We start from the raw sequence: 20982 nt of genomic DNA, 5'->3' as shown, positions 1-20982 counted from the left end.
TTTTCTAGAAAAAGAGAAGCAATATTTTAGAATGCTGAGATGTATTTTTCTCACCTCAGTTGGCCAGTTAGCCATGCATGACCTGTCTTTCTTGGGCATCCTTACACAGGATCCCTGCTAACAGGGCCTGGAGTTATATTTTTTTCAGTTCTTTTAGTGTGAACCTGTGGTCTTTGAACAGTCCCAGAACTTAGAGTCACATAGAAAGTATTCATGGGACCAAGATGAATAAGAACCATCCCAGTGATGTTTTCATTAGCAGGGCATGACAGTGATTCATCAGTGAATTAGCACTCCATTGCTGCTTGGGCTGACTGTCCTGATAGGTCTTAGGGATGATCCATGGCTGTCATTTTCCCAGCTGGGTCATTTTCTCTCTCAGTAAAGGGTTTAGATTTAAATGCAGCTTTCCAAATGGCACAGGTTTGCCCAAGCACAACTTCCTTTCCAGGGTTTTGTGTGGCTCAGGAGCCATCTGTGTTGCTGTACTTTGAGCTTTTTAACAGTAAATTATTTTACTCAGCCACTACTTCGACTACTATAAACCAACCAAACAAGAAGAATAGACATTCTGACTTGTTGTGTAGGTCATGATGCAGCAAATTGGTCAAAGATTATTTCTGGTGGAAAAGTGTTTAGCTGACTATGGTAATTTAAAAGACTTATGGAATTCAGTGCTAAAAATGAGAATCTGTGCCTTTGAGGAGATTTACTTGTTCTTGTAATTACCCTGGTTTAATGGAGTTGACTAAGATATTTGAGACTTTTTTTCACTGTGTTGCAACAAAGTACTTGAAATCAGCATCTGAAATGTGGTTTATAAGTCTGAACAGACCAGCCTTTTAAATCCTGGCTTCAAAATCCTTACCTGAAAGAATGTGTTTCAGAGTTTCAGACAGAGCCAACAAAGATGAGCTTAACACTTGGATGCTAGGAAAAAAAGCCCTCAATGAAGCAAATGTGTAATCACTCTTTTAACATGAAAAATAAAACTCAGTCAAAGCTTCTGTTACTTGAAGTAGATGACAGTGTTTTGGGTAGTGTGAAATCTGACCTTCCATTTTTCATGTCCTTTTTTTCCTTTTTTCTGGTATGAAAACCCCTCTAAGTCACTCAGGTTCATTTTCAAGGATACTTTGGTACCTACTGCATTAGTTGTACTAGAATATGGTTTGTGTTTTATAGAATCTCTGCCCACTCCTCAGCAGGACTCCTGGCACATCTCATCTGCCCTTCTGCAGGCCCTTTTTTACTGTTCCCAGCAGCCCAGGAGAAATTCCACTTCCACTGTTGTTCTTGATTGGGTAAATAGGTGTTGATTAAAGAAAGTACAGCCTGGATAAATCATTTTGGGGAAAAATACAGTTGTGCATGGCATCTTAAAAATTGCATTGCATTATGCTTAAGCTGATGGGGCAAGGTTGGATTTAATTTTGTTTTCATTCAGGTGTTGAGTCAGGTTCATGGAAGGGTCACCAGTCTAAATGTCACATGGCCTGTCAGCAGTGACTTCAGCTGCTGTGTACATTTGTCTTCGTTTATTCAAGCCTAAAATATTTAAATCCTCTGAGAGACTGAAGTGAAGAATGTTATCACATGACTGAGTTTCTTTTCAAACTGAAACACTGAAAAGCATTTAAGATAAATGAGTCTCAGGTTCTGACAGAGGAAGTGGTTTTAAACTATAATGCACATCCATGAAATAGGCAGCAATGTATCATTAGGTTTTGAGTAGTTATTTAAATCCACTTCAAAAAAGATTGTTTTAAAAGTGAAGATTAAATCTGAGCCACATCCTCTGTGGGAAGGTGTGTGTGTATAGGTATATTCTCCCTTCGAAAGAGAGCACCATGAATTTAGGGCTGAAACTAGTCTCTAACAGTTGTGGTGGTTTTGCTTTATTCTTTGCTGGTTTGGTTTGTTTGGGTTTTTGTTTGTTTTTAAATGGTTTTGTGTTGTTGCAGGGTTTGTTTTTTTTTCTAGGAATTTAAAGAACATGTGAATGTTCAGTTTGTACAAATAACCAGTGGTGGTTTGCAGTGACCCATTTTGAAAATGCATTGCATTTGGCATCTGATAGCTTAGGGAAGATAAATGCATGGGAACTATTTCTGTAGTATTTGTACTGAAAGATGTAATCATCTTAGGCAACCAAATTTGAGCAAATGCTCCAGAAAAATAAGTGAGTCAACTGTTATAAAACAAACTACTGTTGAATGTCTTGCTTTGACAACTCTGAACACACTGTACAGTGTCCAGTGTATTATGTGGAAAGGTGAAATCCAAGCTCTTAGAGAAGATGGTATTTTCATTTCCAGGTTCGCTGGATGATGTACTGGATTGTGTTTGCTCTTTATACAGTGACTGAAACAATAACTGACCTAACAGTCTCTTGGTAAGACCCTGCCTTTTATGAACTCCAGAGGAAACTATGTTTGTTTCTGATCTTTTTTGATTTGTACTGATTTATTTTGTGTAAAGAAGTTGTGCTTGTTGAATAGCCCTTTTTACAGGAAAATATCTTGGTGCATAGATGAACTGCATCTGTTTTTGAGCTTGCTGTACTCTGTCACCTGAATTAGGGACTGTAACATTTCCAGCTTCACTGTAGAAACTGAACAGGGGAATGGAACTCTTACAAGGGTGGCCTTGAATTTCTCTGTGCAGGAATGTAAAATGAAAAGCAAGTATATTATCTGTTGTCATTTCTTAAATGACAGTCCATAAATCCATAACTCATTTAATTTTTGTCTAGTGTAACTTCTTGTACTTGAAGAATCCTATCTGCTAATATAATTGTGGTTTTTAAAAATATCTCTTCATAATGATTAATTACTGTGCATTTTCTTACTGCAGTTGTTGATTTTGTGCAACCTTTAACTTGTCTGTAGGTTTCCACTGTACTATGAACTGAAGATAGCTTTTGTCATCTGGCTCCTTTCCCCATATACTAGAGGGGCAAGTTTAATCTACAGAAAATTCCTCCACCCACTGCTTTCTTCTAAAGAAAGGGTAAGAAATTACTTCTCAGATTTTTAATGCCTAATATGGAAACACCATATGCTGAAATAAAAGCTGTTGCTAGATACACCATAAAAGCAGAGCAGCTTGTTACTGTCTTGCCTGGCAGCGTGTATTTGGACTAGCAGAGGCAAGTGCACATGACTGTCCATGGCTGTGCTTCTGTTTCTCTTGCTTGAGCACACCAGGTCCTGCTTCCTTTTGCTCTGAGAGTTTGGTGTTCCCTGCTCTGCTTGAGGCACTCTCAGGAGCCCAGTGGAGTGGTAGTGATGCAGCTTGACTTTCTGTGGAAACCCAGGGCACCAGGGATGTTTCTTTATCTGCTCTGGGGTGCCCTGACCCCCAGGGCAGCACTGACTTTGACCCTCATCCATGGAGAAAGTTTCCCAGACTTCAAGATAGACTGGAACCCACAAAAGTGTGCAATAGATTATAGAAAGTACTGTAGGTGTGTCACTGGCTGAGAAATTTAGGTTTGGGGATTTTTAGTATGTTGTAGGTGGCAGCAAGATGGAAGGCACAAGGTGTCATTCTGGGTTTCTTCTTCATGCTTCTTTTTCCTTCTCTTCATAGGTTTGAGTAGCATTTTGTACTTAGGCAAAATCTGCATTGCAGCTCTTTAGGACCAGTTCCTGAGTTAAAAGAGAAAATAATCTAAGTGTCAATTCTTAATTATTTTGTTTAGTCTTAAAAGACCTTGTAACAAAAAATTGTTAATCATTTTGTGCCTTTTGATGAAAAGCTGCCAAAGTCACAATAATGAAACTGTTTTACTAATAAGAAATAATAAACACTAGGTCCAAACACAAATTAATATCCCAAGTACCTTCAATCCAAACCCAAAAAGGCCAACAGCTAATACCCCCACAGCTGGTGCCCCGTGTAAAAGTAGCAATGCTTGCAGTAGTCCTGCAAGCACGTGTACAGTACTCTCTGCACAGAAGCATCAACACAGCTTTATTAAAAGCTGTTGATGTTAACATTTTTTCCTAGTGTAAACTAGTAATAACACTTCTCAGGATGATTGACATTGACTTTTTTTGGTTTGCAAACTGACAAGATAAGAGGAGAGACTTGTTACTGAGTTGTAAGGGTAGACCAGTCTGCAACAGTAAATATCCAACATCAAAATAGCTGGAAGATGGTTAGCTTTAGTCCAAGTATGACAGGGACACAGCTCTGCTTAGCTCTTTTTCAGCATCCTGTTTGGATGTGTGGAAAGAGCAATTAGCAAGGTGTGAAGGCAAGCACTGAGAAACCTCCCACTACAGAAAATAGCATTTCTAAAGGTCAGTTCATAAAGCTAGACTTGGCCTTTATGAGGCAAAGCAAGTAGCTGACAAGATCGCCACTGATAGGAACAGTAAGGTCATCTTGACCTTCTGAAGGTTCTGCTAGGAACAATTTGCAACTTTGCAAGGTGAAGGGATACTTCCCTGTAGTCTCCAAGCTGTTGGGAAGTACCTTGCAGACTTTGATCTTCAACTCCAGGCATTCACCACAGCTCCAGATAAATGCCATGCCTGTATTGTCCTTGGTACTTAACTATTTCAAAGCTGTGGCTTTGGAAGCTCTTGGTAAGTCGGCTCTGTTTTTCCAGGGAGCTCCTGTTAGATGATGTTATTTCTCGAAAAGCTTCTGTCCAACAAGTTAAGCTTACTGTCTGTTCGAACTTGTTGCAATGTTTCTGAGTGTTCAAAAGTGATCTACTTTGTCTTCTTGTTTGACCACATAGAATCCTTTTTTTAAATGAGAGAGTTGTAATGAAGGAAACATCTGAATACAAAGATATATCCCATTAAATATTTTCTTAAATATTTCTTCTCTCTTCCTTTACTGATGGAAAAATAATACTGTGGAGTAATTTTGCTCTCTTATGAACAGCCTTCTAAAATTTTAATGTGTTTTTCTTTTAGGAGATTGATGAGTACATAGTCCAAGCCAAAGAAAGAGGCTATGAGACCATGGTGAATTTTGGAAGGCAAGGATTGAATTTGGCAGCAACTGCTGCAGTGACAGCAGCTGTGAAGGTAAGTTTCTGCTTGCATTAATTGCTTTTGGGTTTGATGTAGAACAGTGCAATTGTACTGAGGATCTATCATCATACATAAAAAGGAAAATTCTGCAAGTGTACTGAAAACCTGGGACACAATTCAAGGCTTGCAGCCCTCTCCTCCTCATACTGTGTTTGTTGGTTTGTTTGTTTAAGATGACTTGTAGTTATTTCTTGGATGATCAGATCAGTTTAATTCAAAAGGTACCATTCATTTTTCTGTGCAGGCTTTTAGTAAAGATGACCATTATTTCTTTTCTGTCTCTGTGGTGCTTTCTTGTTGATAAACAAACTTTTGAAAGGATTTCTGGCTTTTCTGCTGTTTTTCTCCAATCAACCTGAGGTAATGCCATATATGAATTAAGGCATGAAAGACTACTACTATGGTTAAAAATTTTCTTGACACAATTAACCTGTTTGCAACTTGTTGGATGAATTATTAAATTAATATACTAAGCATAAGCTTGCCTATTGGTGTTTAGCATACACTTGCCTTGTCATTGTTTTCCATGAAATTATGGAGTAATCTGTTGTTTTTCCCAGATTACCTTCCTACAAAAACTTGTCACCTTCAGTATTTCAGAGAGCTCTGGGTCTAGGAAGACAAAATACAAGCTTATATTGCAGATTCTAAGCAATTTGTGCACCACTGAAAGGAATATACTTCAGACAATGTGTATCCTACCCAACAGTAGTTTAAACCAAAACAAACAAACAAGATAAAAAGGTGTGTGTCCAAGTGAAATCACAGGTTTAAGGCAGTCAGGATTTATTTCTTCCTGGGAATAAATGGAGCCATTGTGCTCATAGTAACAGCACTGAAAACCTGAGCACTGTCAGTAGATAACAGAAGACAGTGTAGAGATCCCTGGCTGTCAAAGTTGAGTATGTACAGCTGGCATTTAGCTTGAATGTCTGAGCTTCTATGTGAACTTCCTGCCTTATAAATGAAAGACATTGCTAAAAATTACATCTTCACATGCTACCTCAAAAAGCTTTGGAAAAGTCGTCATGCATATCTTGTTTGTTCATTTTGTCCCTTTTTAAAGGTACATGTGGGTGGTAGCATTATGACTTTTTGTTTTTAAATATGGTCATAATGAGCCTGAAATACTGAGAAAGTGATTAAATTTGATCACTGTAGGGGTTTTTTGTTATTCAAATTCTTAATATTGCCTTGAGACATGAAATAATTTAGAATGCAATAGAGTGCACCTCCAAAGGAATGAAAGTATCCAGAGTGAAAATAGGTTATTTAAATAAACCAAATAAACCCAACAAACACCCAAAGTCCTCTACTGGGAGAAAAAGTTTATTTGCTAAAATGCAAATTCTTTGTATTGCAAATTTATTACAATAAGCACCTGTAAGGATCCTTATGCTTTGTGTGTGCTCCTTATGTTTGGCTATGGTTGGATATTTCCTTGTTAATTTTAAGGTTGTGACAAATATTGTAAAATAAGTAACACTAGTATCTCCTCTCACTTTCTTCTGAAATAATGAATAACTTTTTCTGAGATGTCTGTGTTTAGATTTCATTGCTATTCAGCTGTGACTGGCAAGATGCCTGCTCCATTTGTTAAAACTTGTTAAACATGCTCATGAATATTTGTACAGAATTAGTTCAGTGCACATCAGATGCTTGAGAAAAACAACCACCACAATACCATAGACCTAAAATAGGCATGATTTTTAAACACTATGAAAGAGGAGACTCACTGAAAAAAAATCTTTATTTTGGCACGTTAAGCCTCTTGGGTTTGTCATTCCAAAATGCTGAGCATGCCTGCTCCATGCAAGCAAATGGACACAATGCGTGTGTTCTTGATTTTGTTCCCTGTTTTTCAGGAGTTGACTGCTGCCTCCAGCAGGTGAAAAGATTATCCCTTCACCAGGAGCTGGTGGAGCATGCTATAGGATTTCAAAAACACAACTGTAGTAGTGGGATCAGTCTTGATGGGAAAGAGGGCACACTTTCATCACTATTCTTTTTTTTTACCCTTTTTTTAAAATAGAGCACACATGCTTATTCTGACATAGAAGATCTCAAATTAGGAGAGGGGGAGAGGCTAAACATGTGTGCAAGGTTAAACCTATGTCAAAAGACAGTAAACTGTCCAAGAAAACTGCTTATGCTGAGTTTAGGGGGGTGTTGAAAATGGCTTGGAAACTTGCTGAAATATTTTGAATATCAGATGTGGGAGAGAGTGATTTTCTTCAAGGGTTGTCAAAGGAATAGGGGATTACCATTAAAAGGCTTGTTGCCTCTGTCAGGGAGGTTGGAGCAGCCAGCAAGGTCAGTCTGCTGAAATTTGACGTTGATTTAAACCTGCTCCCCTATAGTTAAATTTCAATGTATTTGGCAGGAGTAGTGGCTTATAGCTTGCATTCTCATACTGCTATTTTTAGCTGGTAGTAGTTAGCCACTGTTCATATAAAATGTTGTGTTTCAAAACCTGCTAAATAGCATACACTAGCAAAATAAATTGTGTTAAATTAGCATGTCAGAAAACAAATCTTTGTAAAATCCTGATTTCAGGAGATTTAGAGATGAAAGATAGTCTGTGTTAATTTTTCTTTATACTGAAGGAAATTTTTATTAGTAAAAGAATCAGAAACAAGATGTCTCAATAGCTCAGTAGTTTATGGATTTGGGCAAGTTATATCCACAACACTGAAGTTCCAGTGATATATCTCATACTTTGATGCATCTGCTTTTCAGGTCTTTTGAGATGATGGCTACCTCTATGTTTCAATTTCTGCAACCCATGAATTCAGATTTCTTGAGCAACTAGTGAAACCTGGTGTCTTTATCACTATGAGCAAGGGGACTGCTACTTAAGCTGTGAAATATTCTGTCCCTCTTCATGAGGTCTCACAAATAGTGTTAATTTGTAAAGTGCTGCTGGTGGTGCTAATATGTTTTGAGGGCTGTGTCACAGACATGTTTTATGAAAAATCCTTTTGCTATGAATTTTTCTCCTGAGAAGCCCAGAGGCCTCAGGAACAAAATGTAAACAATGATTCTCTGCTGCTGTGGAATGCAACAGGTGCATCTGGGATTGGTCTCATGAGGTTATTTCTATTAATGGCCAATCACAGCCCAGCTGTCTGGACTGTCTAGTCAGTCACAAGCCTTTGTTATCATTCTTCTTCTGTTCTTAGCTAGCCTTCTGATGAAATCCTTTCTTCTATTCTTTTAGTATAGTTTTAATGTAATATATATCATAAAATAATAATTCAAGCCTTCTGGAACATGGAGTCAGATCCTCATCTCCTCCCTCATCCTAGGACCCCTGTGAACACCATCACAGGGCTGTCTTTTCTGAACGCCTTCTGGTCATCCTGGGTCTGCTGCCTTTTTGCTGATGGAGTGTTCTTCTCCTGGCCTTGCTCACCCTTCCCCTTATCCCCACTCAGGGCAGGGCAGAGGAAGGAGCTGTCTTGCAGCCAGCTGTGGCACACAGCCAGTGTCACTCTGGGGAGCAGCAGTGCTGTCATCCTCCTCCCTGCTGGGCTGCCTGGCGTGCTGCAGGGGTCATTCACAGGACAGCAGTCCCTGGGCAGGCTGAGAGGGAACAGGAGTCATTCCCTGTCAGCTCGGATGGGATCAGGGAGAGAGCAGCTGAGAATGCGGGTGCTGCATTGGGACTGTGTCCAAGGAAGGCAGGCAGCTCCAGTCAGTGATCCTGCCCCCTGAGGGCTGCAAGTGCCATTGAACAGCAGAGAGTCCCTGGGGCACACAATGTGGGGTTTGTTTACAGCAACTTCCAGAAAAGTACATGCTCAATAGCAGAATAGAAAATGGCATTTCATATATGAGGGTCAGCTGATGAGGCTGCATGCTAATAGCTCACTAGAGGCTGAGTAGTCTTGAAAGGAGACTCTTAAATGGGCTATGTTTATTTCAAAGAATTGATTTAGAAACATATTACAACTTGAGTTGGTGTTTCACATTGGTCACTGCTAATGAATGTGGACTCCAAAAACAGTTTAGTATGTTTTAGGAATGCTATTGAATAATGAAGAAAAACAATTCTTTAAGACTTGCATTTTTAAGACAGCACAGAGACTTCACAGTTCATCTCTCTTCAGTGTTTACCTACATAGAAATTTTAGTGCTGAAGTTATGTGATGTATTTTCTCTATCCCTGGCACTGTAATTGTAAATGTATGTGTCTCTATCTTTTGGGCTGTAATTTAGTTACCAGCCTCTGGGCCGAGTGCAGGCCGGTGTGTTCCTTCCTTAGTGACAGGGACTGTTGATGTAATGGGCCACCAGTGATAACTGCTCTGCCACCTTCTCCTGAGCAGCATCTTGGGGTGTGTCTGTCTGGGGAGGGTGATGGCTGCTGCCACGTCCATGGCACGGGAGTGGAAGCAGGAGATCCTCTTCAGCTCCACCTATAACTTTATTACTCTGCTTTTAGGGCAAACATGTTGCTTTCAAGCTGTAACTCTTTGACCTTTCAAACAAAATATTAAAGCTCTTAAAGCATTATTATTCTAAATGGGAATGTTGCTCTCACATTTCCTGCTGTAAAGGGTATTTAATCTCACATTTCCTGCAGTAGGAAGGAATTTAATATTTTTCAGCCAGACTTTCATCCTGAGCTGATAGTAATCCAGATCTACACAGAATGCTTTGTTTCAGCAAAAAGCAATTAACTGCTGCTTTTGGGCATGGGGGTGGAAGAATCGTCTTAAATCTTAAATGCAGTGTGAGCACAGTGCTATGCACACTCCCACAGAACACCTTGAAATTTGTTCTTCAGTCCATGCAGTGGAGTTCAAGTAGAAATCAATCTTGATTTGGCTAGACTGGATGTTCCCAGGGGTGGGATAGGGACTGGGGGCCCTGTAGGGAGTAGCTGCATAGGATTGGAGTCATGTGTGATGGGGACTGCCCAGCACAGCAGTGCTTGTGCAGCTCCCATTCCTACTGTGACTCCCAGGCATGTGTGCTGCATCTTTATTTGTGTATATATCCTTTCAAACTTCTCAATGTTTTCTGTGTGTAACTTGAGTAAAACTTTCCATCTTGGCAAGTAGTTTTGGAATGAAGGGCCCATTGTATAAATCCCTGCAGTCCTCCCTGAATGAGGCAGTGCTCCACAGGAGCTCCAGCTCAACCGTGCAGTTTGGTTAGGGGCACAATGTTATTTTATGGCACATACTTGACTTTTTTTCCTCCTTTGAAAAACAAAATTCTGTATCCAAAAGCTGCACTGGAAAATAGGGCTGAATGTTCCTAGCTTGGATCTAGTCCTCTATCTACAGTGGAATAAGAAATGTAAGCTTGTAATGTGAATTCTTGGTATGTTGCTTGTTATAATCTTAATTGCATTATTCTATACAATTTCCAAATGTCTTTTTGTAGTATATCACCTGATGAATGAACTTGCTGGGCAGCTGTTAAACAAGTGTGTCTTTCTATACTTCTGCTGCTGGCCAAAACCAGCTTCTGTCACTATTTTAAGTAGACTCTGTTCACTCTTGGTGAGTGGAATTGTGCTGAGTATATATGGATTCTGCTGAGAACCAGCTAGGTCCATTTTACATATTCAGTAAAACAGTCCAGTGTTCAGTGACTGAGACTTGAGTCCTGTTCAAGCTCTTTAAGCATTGGACACAGTCTGATGAACACTCCTGTATGTTACAGCAGAGTGATATATTTACTGTGAGCTGTTACTTGTCAAAAGCAGCAGTTCTTTCTGCAGTTCTCATCTCCATGTCCTAGGAGCTGATAAAGGTCTCTGGCATAGCTGGTTCCTGATGTAGTTTACTTGAAATGCTTTTCAGTGCAAGAAGTGGAGTAGTGGAAGGGCAGGATTTTTCCTGACTTAGGAGAGACTTTAGGAGACCTGCCTCAAATGAGCCATTTTGGGGAATAATTTTGACTTTGGGATTTTTACAATCTTTAATGCAGATACTGTGCAGTGTTTGTAGTGCATTTTAACTCAAAGGCAAGCTGTACTTAGTTTGTGAGAACTGAGTCATCCTACAAGTATGTAGGAAGAGATGGAAAAGTTAAGGCTTCTACTTCTCTCACAAGAAACCTTTTCCTTGTTGATTGGTGACAATGAATGGTGGGGTAAGAATTATAATAGGTTTGTTGTGCTTGAGTAGAATACTGTCCACTGTCTTAATTTTATATGCTGTACTAATAATTAGTCATCAGAAAATTAATATTAGGTTTCAGCCACTTTTTCTCCTGCCCTTTGGTACCCACACAAACTTGAAGAGCTTTAATTCAACTGTCTCTTCACTTTACATGGCTATTTTTAACGTGGACTAATTCGGTGTGCTGGTCTACCAATTGCAAAAGCAGTTGTTGTCATGAGAGTGAGAACAAATGGCTGTGGCCAGCAGTGCCAGAATTGCCTTCTGCTGGTGCTGTTGCAGAGGAAGGTGTATGGAATTGTACCCAGGTTTCTGTTCCTGCTAGCTAACAGGCTGGTCAAATGAAGAATTTTACTTTACAGCAAAGTCTTTAACACTTGCTTGAAGTGGAATTCATGCACAGGCTTGTCAATCTTTTCCTGAAATGGTTATTTTTTGCCTCATGCCAGAGATGGAAGAATTAAGTGTTATTTTAACTTGACTTTGAGTACTTGTTCTCGTGGTCTTATTCTTTTAGTTGCTTATGCAATAAATTAATCTTTAATGCTTTAATAATAATCATCTGATGTAAGATGAAAGAGCTGCTGGATGAGCTTTCTTTCCAACAGGGAAACTTCCATATGTTCCATATGGAAAAAAAGGGAAGACAACTGGAGAAGGAATACTTGATGTTCATATGTGATGAACTATTCTCCTGTGTAGCATTAGGTTTTGGGTTGGTATTATGTCAGTAAAGTTACATTAGTAAAGAGGACCTGCTAGGCTGGAGCCCAGGCAGGACCTCTTTAGTTTGTGGTTTCAAGTTTCTGTCAACTGGGGCTGCTTTTGTAGTGCTGCCAGTTTCTCAGTTATTAGAGTTAATGTTACAGAGTGTATTTTTAACACTTTCCTCCTTAACCTTATTCAAATTTGTGGAGGATAAAATATAAAATGGCAGAAAACTATCTTCAACCATACTCTTTAAAGTGGAAGTGTTACTGTCATGCTACCTTGAACTGCCATGTTTGAAGTGAACATTTCTGATGTGTGTTTCTTTTAAACACTTACCCTTGGTCTTTATTTGCTCAGATGAAAGGAGTGAAATGCAGCATTTGAAATTAAGCTGCCAGCTTGTGTAACTTTGTCATCTGGGAGCAATGTGGGTAAAAGCAATACCTTTACAAATGTAAAGCAACTGCATGTGTCTGTTCACTGGGTTTTGTTGTGCAGCGAGGAAGCATGGGCTTAAACATCTTAACCCAAGCTGAGCAGCAAAGTTAAACCTCTGCCTGGTTTCCAAAGATATTGTTGTTGTATTTCAGAGCCAAGGTGCAATAACTGAGAAACTGAGAAGTTTCAGTATGCATGATTTGACTACTATACAAGGAGATGAGCCTGTTGGACAGCGAGCTTATCAGACATTGCCAGAAGCTAAAAAGAAAACCAGAGCCTCTACAAGTGAATCTTCAGGTATGTATCTTTTTTGTTCCCTACCTAAAAGAACAATTCACCCAAAGCAAAAGTGGAAGAGCAGAAATACGTTCACCCCATCTCTTAATGGAAAAGGCCTCAAAGAATTCTAGTACACTTAAACAGAGTACACTCAAGCAAAGTAAATTATGACAGTTAAGAAATCCTTGCTGAATTACTTTCTTCTCACAGCCACTCTGTGTAATCATACTGTATTCATTACTCCTGTCTTTGCCAATTGGCAACAAGAATTTATTACCAAAGTAAAACTTAATTGGAAGTCAAATGTTATGTGATTAAGTGGTGTTTCTGTGACAAATGTACAAGAAGTTAAATGTGAAAACATATGGAAGCTCAGTAAATAGAAGAGAAAATTAATAGAAATTAATTCACCAGGCTTGTAGTAATAGATCAAAATGTAAAATTGTTTATGGTGATAGCAATAATAAAGGCATCAAGTTTTCATAATGGACTGATGCCAATCAGCACTTAAAAGATGATATGTGGTCACCAATATATGGTTTTGTTCAGAGATACTATTATTTCATTATTATATTACATGTACTGTTATTGTCATCATCACTTTGCTCTTGAGCTTGTGATAATTGAAGGAAGCTTTTGCTGGAAGTCTGATAACTGCACCTTTTTAAATGGCAAGGCTACGATGTCAAGGAGCTGATATTTCCCACAAAAGAAATAGGTCTGGGCTATGTCACCTAAGCCTGTCATTCCTTCTGATCCCTCAGTTTTGGGGAGGAGTAGTGTTTGTGGGGTCCACGGGATTCCATGGGTAGTGTGGTAGCCTGTGATGTTTGTAAGGAGTAGGTGGCCAGCTGAAGGGACCTAGGCTGAATTGCACATTGTTTCCAGAAGGTATCCTGGGCAGGGCAGTGTGAACTGGAGCTGCTGGCTGCAGAGAAAGCCAAGAATTCATCAAGAGCTGCACTAGAGATGATGTCACTGCAGCTGTTGTACAGGGTCTGTTCCTCAGTAAGAGAGCGTTATCTACCTAGCTGAAGTAGCTTGAAAATGCTCTGAATTGAATTTTTTTTTAAGTGCTTCAGTTTATATTGTATAAATGATCACTGATTGTGAGATTCAATCTCAAATGTCAAAAAGCTTTCTTACAGCTAGTTGAATTTTGTTAATTGTTTCTGCTCCTGGTCTGATATCTAACATACACCTCTCATGTTTTTTTTTTAATTTTCTGCATCATTATGAACCTAAAAAAGATCAAAAGTACACATAGATTTAGGAACACTGTGTAGCAATATTCTGCTGTGCTTAGCAGGATCTTATTTTTTGTGGTCTGAGCTGAGAGTTCTCTGCAAGTTGTAGAACATGGATCATAGGATGGTGCTGAGCTGGCAGTGAAAAAGGCAATGCTCTGATGGGATGTTGATGCATCACATGTTACAAAGACAGATAAGAAGTATTGGTGTCACTGCAAACACTGCTAGCCTGAAACAGAGAAACAGATGTGATTGAAATATTTTGTGTTGAAAAGGATGAATTTAAACTGTACTGGAAGCAGAGATGTATTGCCTCTAAAATGGCAGAAGAGAACGACAGAATGTCTGCCTCAAGTAGCTGTGGAATAGATTATGTGATTCTAATTTCTAGGGAAAAAACATTGAGAAAAAATATCTAAGCCTAAATAAAACATTGGCTTAAGATGAAATGTACACAGGTCATTAATAAAGTTTGGTTTGGAGTCTAAAAGGTGTTCCTGAGTGTTACAGCCTGTAGATTCTGGGATAAAAAGCGAGTTTTGTGGAGGAAGGAGCCAGAGTGCATTTGGGAGCTTTGTGATAGGTCTGTGATGGGTACTCGGGACTGTTGGACCCCAAGGAGCTTTTCAGGATGTGTTTTTAAGCAGTTTGTGCCCCCTAGTGAGAGTCTCAGGTAATAATCTTGGTCCTGGTTTTGCAGGATGTTAACAACCCTTAACAGTACTTGGGCGTGTTACTGATCTGGAAGGAGCTTTTGGTGTTAAAAATGCAGGAGGATGAGAGCATGAAGAAGGACCCTATGAATGAGAGTCATGGAATGGTTTGTGTTAGAAGGGACCTTTAAAGGTTTATATAAGTGTAACCTCCCTCTCATGTGGATTGTGTCCAAAAATCTTGAGTACTTCTTAAGATGACCACTAAGGTTTTTGCAGTTCAGCGTAAAGCAGAAGATGTCAACAGACTTGTGGTTTCTGTTTTGGCAACTGAAGAATCACTGCACTTCATACCTGTGGAATGAAGTGGCAGAATGAGAAGTACCAAACTCGTGGCAGAGTCAATGTTTCTGTTTTGAAATGAGCACATCATTAAAAAGGATCAATCACATGTGGTAAAGATGAAAATCACAACTTTCTTAGAAATCAGTTACAGCTATTTTTTTAAAATAATTTTTTTTAAAGGTTACAAAACTCCACTGGAAAAAAATCCTGGAGATGATAAAACAGATGAAGAGATGGAGGGGACACATTCAGAGGATGAAATGTTTGCTCAGAGAGGCCTTCGAAGAACTCAGAGTATGAAATCTGTGAAAACGATGAAAGGCCGTAAAGAGGCAAGTGTAATGCTGGTTAATTGAGTTTGTTTCTTCAGCCTGTATTGGCATTTTTCATAGTGCAGACATTGATTTTCATTTTTAATCCTGGAGAAGGTATCAGCAATAACTGGGTTCTGGAATGCTAAATGGGGAAGGAAGTATGTGTAACAATATCTAGGTTTGGGGCTTTTGTAGGGGAAATACATGAATGAAATGAACTAAGCAAGGAGAAAGGGAGAGGAGATGAAACAGACTCTGTGCTTGCAATGCTAATTCTGACACCACTGAGCCCAGTTTCAGGAGCTGCTCACCTTGGAGGGGTTATGGATAGCAATATTATCATTTACATGTTGTGCACACTTAAACATCTCCTGTTCAATAGATAAAGAATATTCAGAATTTTTTAGTTCCCATAGACACATGGCCTGACTCTCTGTGATCTACAAAGAGAAGATTCCTAGTTAGCATTCAATGCACTTTATATGTGCATGCATCACAAAATCTAAAGATACTTCAGGATAAATCTCTGTGGAGTCTCATAGAAGCTTTTGGGTCATTGCAGGAAAACAGATGATACTTATTCTTCTTGCCCAATTCTGTTGAAACTTTGTTATTTAGTCATAGGCAGATTATCTTAGTGAAACTGGGGTGTCCAAAGCACATTGAAAGACATTTGCAAAATAAGATTAGTGGGCAAGTGAATAATATTTCTGCTTGGTGTGACTCAACCCTTTGTTATAATTTTATTTTTCCCCTCAGATACGATATGGATCACTGAAATACAGAGTAAAGAAGAGACCTGCTGTATACTTTTAAGTGTACTGCACAATGCCTGCAAGAGAAACTGCTGTACTATAATAACTTGAATTCAAGTGTTAAAGATCTGTGTACAATTCCTAAAATGAGTCTGTATGAACAGATATGGTAGGACTTGTTTTTGTGAACCCAAGTGATCAGATAAAGTATTACTCTGTTTTTCTAGAATTGTTTAGATTTAAATCTGGACAAGTTACAGCATGAATTTCAGCACTCCTTAAATAGGAGTTAAATGAGGAATAGGCAATACTCTTTGGACAGAGGTATTATACAGATTGAAATAATTGCAACTCCAGTTAAATTAGCAGAAGATTTAAGTATCTAGAGCTTGTGAGAATTGAATCATACTGTCCCCAAGTTTACATTGAAAGATAGATATACTTGAAATATTTTTCTGAACTACAATTCCTGAAAAGGCCTTTGTGTAATTTTTAAATGTACAGTTTAAAGGACAGTGGATGATGGTGGGAAAGAAGAAGGAAAGGTAAGGGAGGTAGGATACATCCTTAACATCATCATCTTGCATCATATTGCCAAGCTTAGCAAACTGGGGGTACATATAGCACTTTATGCAAAACTCTGTAGTTTTGCACACTCTTAATGATTACAACTGCACATGTCATTTTAGTGACTTGCTAGATATGTTACAGTTACATTTTGAATGCCAGCAATTCTTGTATTTTATCATCTTTTAAAAATTTATCTTGATTCCTTAAGTACACTTAGGATGCTGTAGATATTTGCTACTAACAATATTATCAGGTGCCTTTCTATGTATAATAGGGCTGTGTGGGTTTTGTCTCTGTGTGTGGTTTTTGTGGTTTTTTGGGGGGTTTTGGGTTTTTTTTTGTTTGTTGGATTGTTTTGTTTGTGTCTGTCTTCCTCCATCTAAAGAGATGTAACATGATTTAAATCAGTTTTTGGTTAAAATTGTGGTAAGTAAAACTTGTAGCAATTCCAGTGATATGCCTCAGGGATCTGATCAGCCCATGAGCTGTGTGTTCAAGTCATGCTGCCATCGAGGTATGTATGATAGCTTAGTCAGGCCCTGGTTTAGTTTTGCTCTACATTGCTTTAAGAACAAATATATTTATATAGATGTACTTCAGAACATGTATGAGTGTATATTTCATACCATATGTGGATTCTAAAATGGCCTGTGTAGTACTTTCTTTTATTGCTGAAGTTATTACTGAAATATTTGCATATAGATAGCTTCTTCTAAAAGTCTAGTTGATTTAGTCAGTCATTTCATAACCTAGAGTCCCATGGCATATCTGCACAGAGATTAATTTTGAAATGTCTTTCAATATGCAGTGACTTGTCAAAATTACTTTTTTAGGTCACCTTTGGTACTATTTTCTGCAGATCTGAGAACTAGGCTGACTCTAGTTTACTGTGTGACTATATTTCTACTGTGGATTCAGGGAGAAGCCACCCACTTTTTGCAGATAGTATTTTATTATGTATCTGTGGGACAGACCTTGTTTACTTCCCTCAAAGAGAAAATGGCAGGGATTCCTCTTATCCTGGGATCTCTGGCTTCAATCCTTAAACCTTTCCCCAGGTATTGACAGTCATCTGCAAGTCTCCAGCAGAGATTTTAAATATATTCCTGAGGTTTGGGCAGGTTTTTTTCTGTTACGGCCGTAGCAATTCACTGCTGGTCTGCAGCATTCAAAGCACTTTTCTGCACACTTCAGCCAGGCTTTGAGTTCTGTGGGTACAAATGCAGCTGGTCTGTGTTGGTGGTGTTCCTCCCTGGCTGTGGGAAGTGTCTGCAAGCCCTGTGCAAAGCTGTGCTCAAATACAACAGCACTTCAGCATCTCTGAGGAACCTCAGTGCTTTAGGGAGAAGTCCCAGCAGGCCACATGTGATGAAAAGGCTGAAACCTGTAATACTTCACTCAGAAACACAGTTTGATACCAGTAGACAGGAAGGCTGCTCCCTCCCAGATGAGTACAGTGCAAAAAATCCCATCCCCTAACCAAACCTGTCCCTTGTTATCCAGCTTTTCTAAGGAGCTGTGGGCAAGGAGTGATCACAAAAGCAACCTCTCCCAGAGTGTGGGACTTCTGCCCCAGGAATGTTTGTGCTGCTCCTCTGTTCTCCTGAGGTTTGTCTGTGTATTAGACTCTAAGGAACACTAAGCTCTTGTATTTGCATCTCACCCCTCTCTGAATAGTAGACTAACCTGGGCCTGGCATGGGATCTCTGACTCTTCTTGTAGAGTTGAGCACTTACTGACACATTTTGCTGTAACTAATCATGCTTGTTTTACCAGCAAGCGTGGCAAAAAAAATTATCATCTTTGTACAAATCATAATCCTGCACGAAGGAGTAGAGTAAGCCATTTTTTCAGAATTAGAGTTCCTGTTACAGGTTCATGTAGGTGCTGTTTTGGAGGTTGTTTTTATGTTTTTAACACATTTCTAGGGCTAGAGATCATTGAAGTGTTTCAGGCTCTACCACACTTCTGTCAGGAAGTTGCTCTATGTGTCTCTATGTACCTGAGGCTGTAACTTCTGGCAGACTTAACTTACTAACTCAGTAGTGATAAAGGCTGAATAAATCCTCCTCTTCCTGGAACTTGCATGGAATTAGGAAAGCTGGCAGTATTATTCATATTCATGACTGTTTGCATATAAATGTACTTCTGTTCTTTTAGGTAACTGTCTTACATGATCAAACCTTCAATATTTTCCTAGCTGTTTTCTTCAGTCTAATTCAGCCAACTGTAAAAATATTTTCTTGCCAGCCTGATTTTGATCTTTGAATTCATCCTCAAACTGGTTCACTGGATTATCTTGATTTTTTCTTCTTACTGTTGATTGTTAAGGCACAATGACAAGCCTGATGTTTGTCAGGGCACAGTGGCATGATCAGCTCTCATCCCAGTGATACATAGTTCTCTCTCCTTGGTGTATTTAGTTTACTTTGGTTTGGAAACACTACAGTCTTTTAACTTGGGTTACAGGGAATTTTCAAACTTTTTTTGCCTTAGCAACTGCAGAAGTCACCTGTCTAGCTCTTGCCAGGAAACCTCTTGAAAAAAATGTTAAAAATCGATGTGTAGCATTCTTTTTGGATTTGGAATGTAAAATGTAGTTGATGTCAAATAATCTAATCTTCTGAACAAATTGTTTCCTGAGAACTGACTGACTGCCACCAACAAGACTGCTAATTTGATTGTAGTAAAACAAAGACTTGGGGTTTAAAAATGCTTTAAAAGAGAATATGTAGTTCTGTTTAAATCATATCAAGGTTTCAAGCCTTTCCAAAATACATCTGAACTGACTCAGCTTTCTTAGCAAGAGTCTACTGTGCTTGTTAAAATACCCAGTCTGAGATGAGGATTAAATTGGTGGCCTCAGCTGCAAGTGAGCTTAGGCTGGACTTTGATTGCAATGTAATTGCCAATATTAGCAATGTAATTGCGAATTCCTTTGGTGTGTGTAAGTAACTGAATAACATCCAACAAACATTTTGCAAACTACAATGAATTTTAAAATAGAAGATAACTTGGTAAAAGAGAATGGTGAAGAAAATGCTGGACGCATTCAATGTGCTGTTCATGACAAAAATGTGTTTTATTTTTGGTGTTGCTTTTATTAATGGGAAGTTGGTGTTTTTAAGTACTTTTTCTACAAAAATGTATGTGCAAAGGCAATACTTTAACATTTTTCAAGAACTTGTATTTTTAAATGCTACAAACCAGAGAATATACATTTGGACTGAAGATAGTAGCTTTAAAAAAATGCAATGTAAGCTTTAATTTTTATATTGTAATAATAACTTGCTGTCAACTTGTTTACATATTTGTAGGATGGGAACTTCATTATGCATTGACTTATCTTGATGCTGTCTTTAATAAATGCTGCTTTGAGCAAGATGCAGTGGATATTTTATTACCTGAATTACTATTAACAAACTAGTCACTGTGTAATCTGTATTCTGCTTCTTATTGCAATGGTTCAAGCACCAAAAACAACCTGAAAACAAGCTGAACTTTGGAGAGACTTGAAAAACTCTTCCAAGTATGACTAAACTGCCCTTGAGGTTCTGCCATGAAGTCTGAAGCTAATTTAGGCTGAAATGAAATGTACCCTGCTAAAGGTTTCTGTGTTTCTGAGTTAAAGGCAATTCAAACATGCCTGGTTTGATTAGATGTATTGTTCAGAGTAAATGAAAATTGAGATGTTCAGTGTCCCAAAAGAGTGGAACTTCCTGGGGATCTGCTGGACGTCAAACTGATTTTGTTTTGCATTCCCTAGTCAGAGTTCTTCTGATAATCCAGAGGAGGAGATGGATAGATGAATTTGGCCCTTTCCTTTTTCAAACCTCCTTTTGAGTCATCTGTTAACACCCCTACCAAAACCCAAGCAAAATACTCAGTAACCACATTTTTCTGGGTCTTGTTTGCAAGGCTTCCTGGCTTACTTCCTCAAATAAAAGAATTTCTTGATATGGCTAATTGAAGAGAAAGATTTAAAAGACAGTATTACTAACTATAAATAGTTTTTAAGCATTATGAAAATCCATCCCAGAAGCACAGACTGACTCTTAAGGGACCTTCCAGTGATTGATGTCAGAAAAGTTCATGCAGTACAAGCACCCTGCCAAGAAATGGTGGATGTGAGAAAGCAATGCTGACTTTTTTTCCTTTATTTCTTCAGCTGACATTTAGCAGGTAGTGGGAGCACTCCTGAATGTGGGCTACAAGCTGCCTTCCTGCTTTTTAATGTGATGCTGGTAAGACCCTCTCAGGGAATAATCTGATTATTCAAAACTAGTGCTGGTACATATATCTTGGGTTAAAATGTTAAATATTGAGCAGCAGCAATTTTGGCAGGTCTTTTGGGGAGTTTTGTTGTTGTTTGGTTTTTTGGTTTTGGGTTTTAAGTTCTGAGGCATTGTGTGTTTTCCCCACTAGTATGGGGGAGAAAAATGGTGGCATATGAGGGGAAATCTAATA

At 38.7% G+C, this 20982-nt stretch overlaps 1 protein-coding gene across 1 annotated transcript in view; it reads left to right on the top strand.

Moving 5' to 3' along the window:
- The window catches only part of REEP3 (receptor accessory protein 3), a 37409-nt gene extending 17510 nt beyond the window's left edge, over window positions 1-19899 (top strand). The window contains exons 3-8 of the mRNA XM_036385898.1: window positions 2319-2395; window positions 2892-3012; window positions 4938-5051; window positions 12499-12646; window positions 15057-15208; window positions 15950-19899. Of these exons, the coding sequence (XP_036241791.1) occupies window positions 2319-2395; window positions 2892-3012; window positions 4938-5051; window positions 12499-12646; window positions 15057-15208; window positions 15950-16006 (669 nt within the window). The 3' untranslated portion in view covers window positions 16007-19899. The remainder of the gene's footprint in view (window positions 1-2318; window positions 2396-2891; window positions 3013-4937; window positions 5052-12498; window positions 12647-15056; window positions 15209-15949) is intronic.
- Window positions 19900-20982: the final 1083 nt, after the last annotated feature.

Source organism: Molothrus ater, chromosome 8 (genome assembly GCF_012460135.2).
Source record: "Molothrus ater isolate BHLD 08-10-18 breed brown headed cowbird chromosome 8, BPBGC_Mater_1.1, whole genome shotgun sequence".
Classification (NCBI taxonomy): domain Eukaryota; kingdom Metazoa; phylum Chordata; class Aves; order Passeriformes; family Icteridae; genus Molothrus; species Molothrus ater.
The sequence above is the reverse complement of the archived record's forward strand: the minus strand, read 5'-3'. Positions and strand labels throughout refer to the sequence as shown.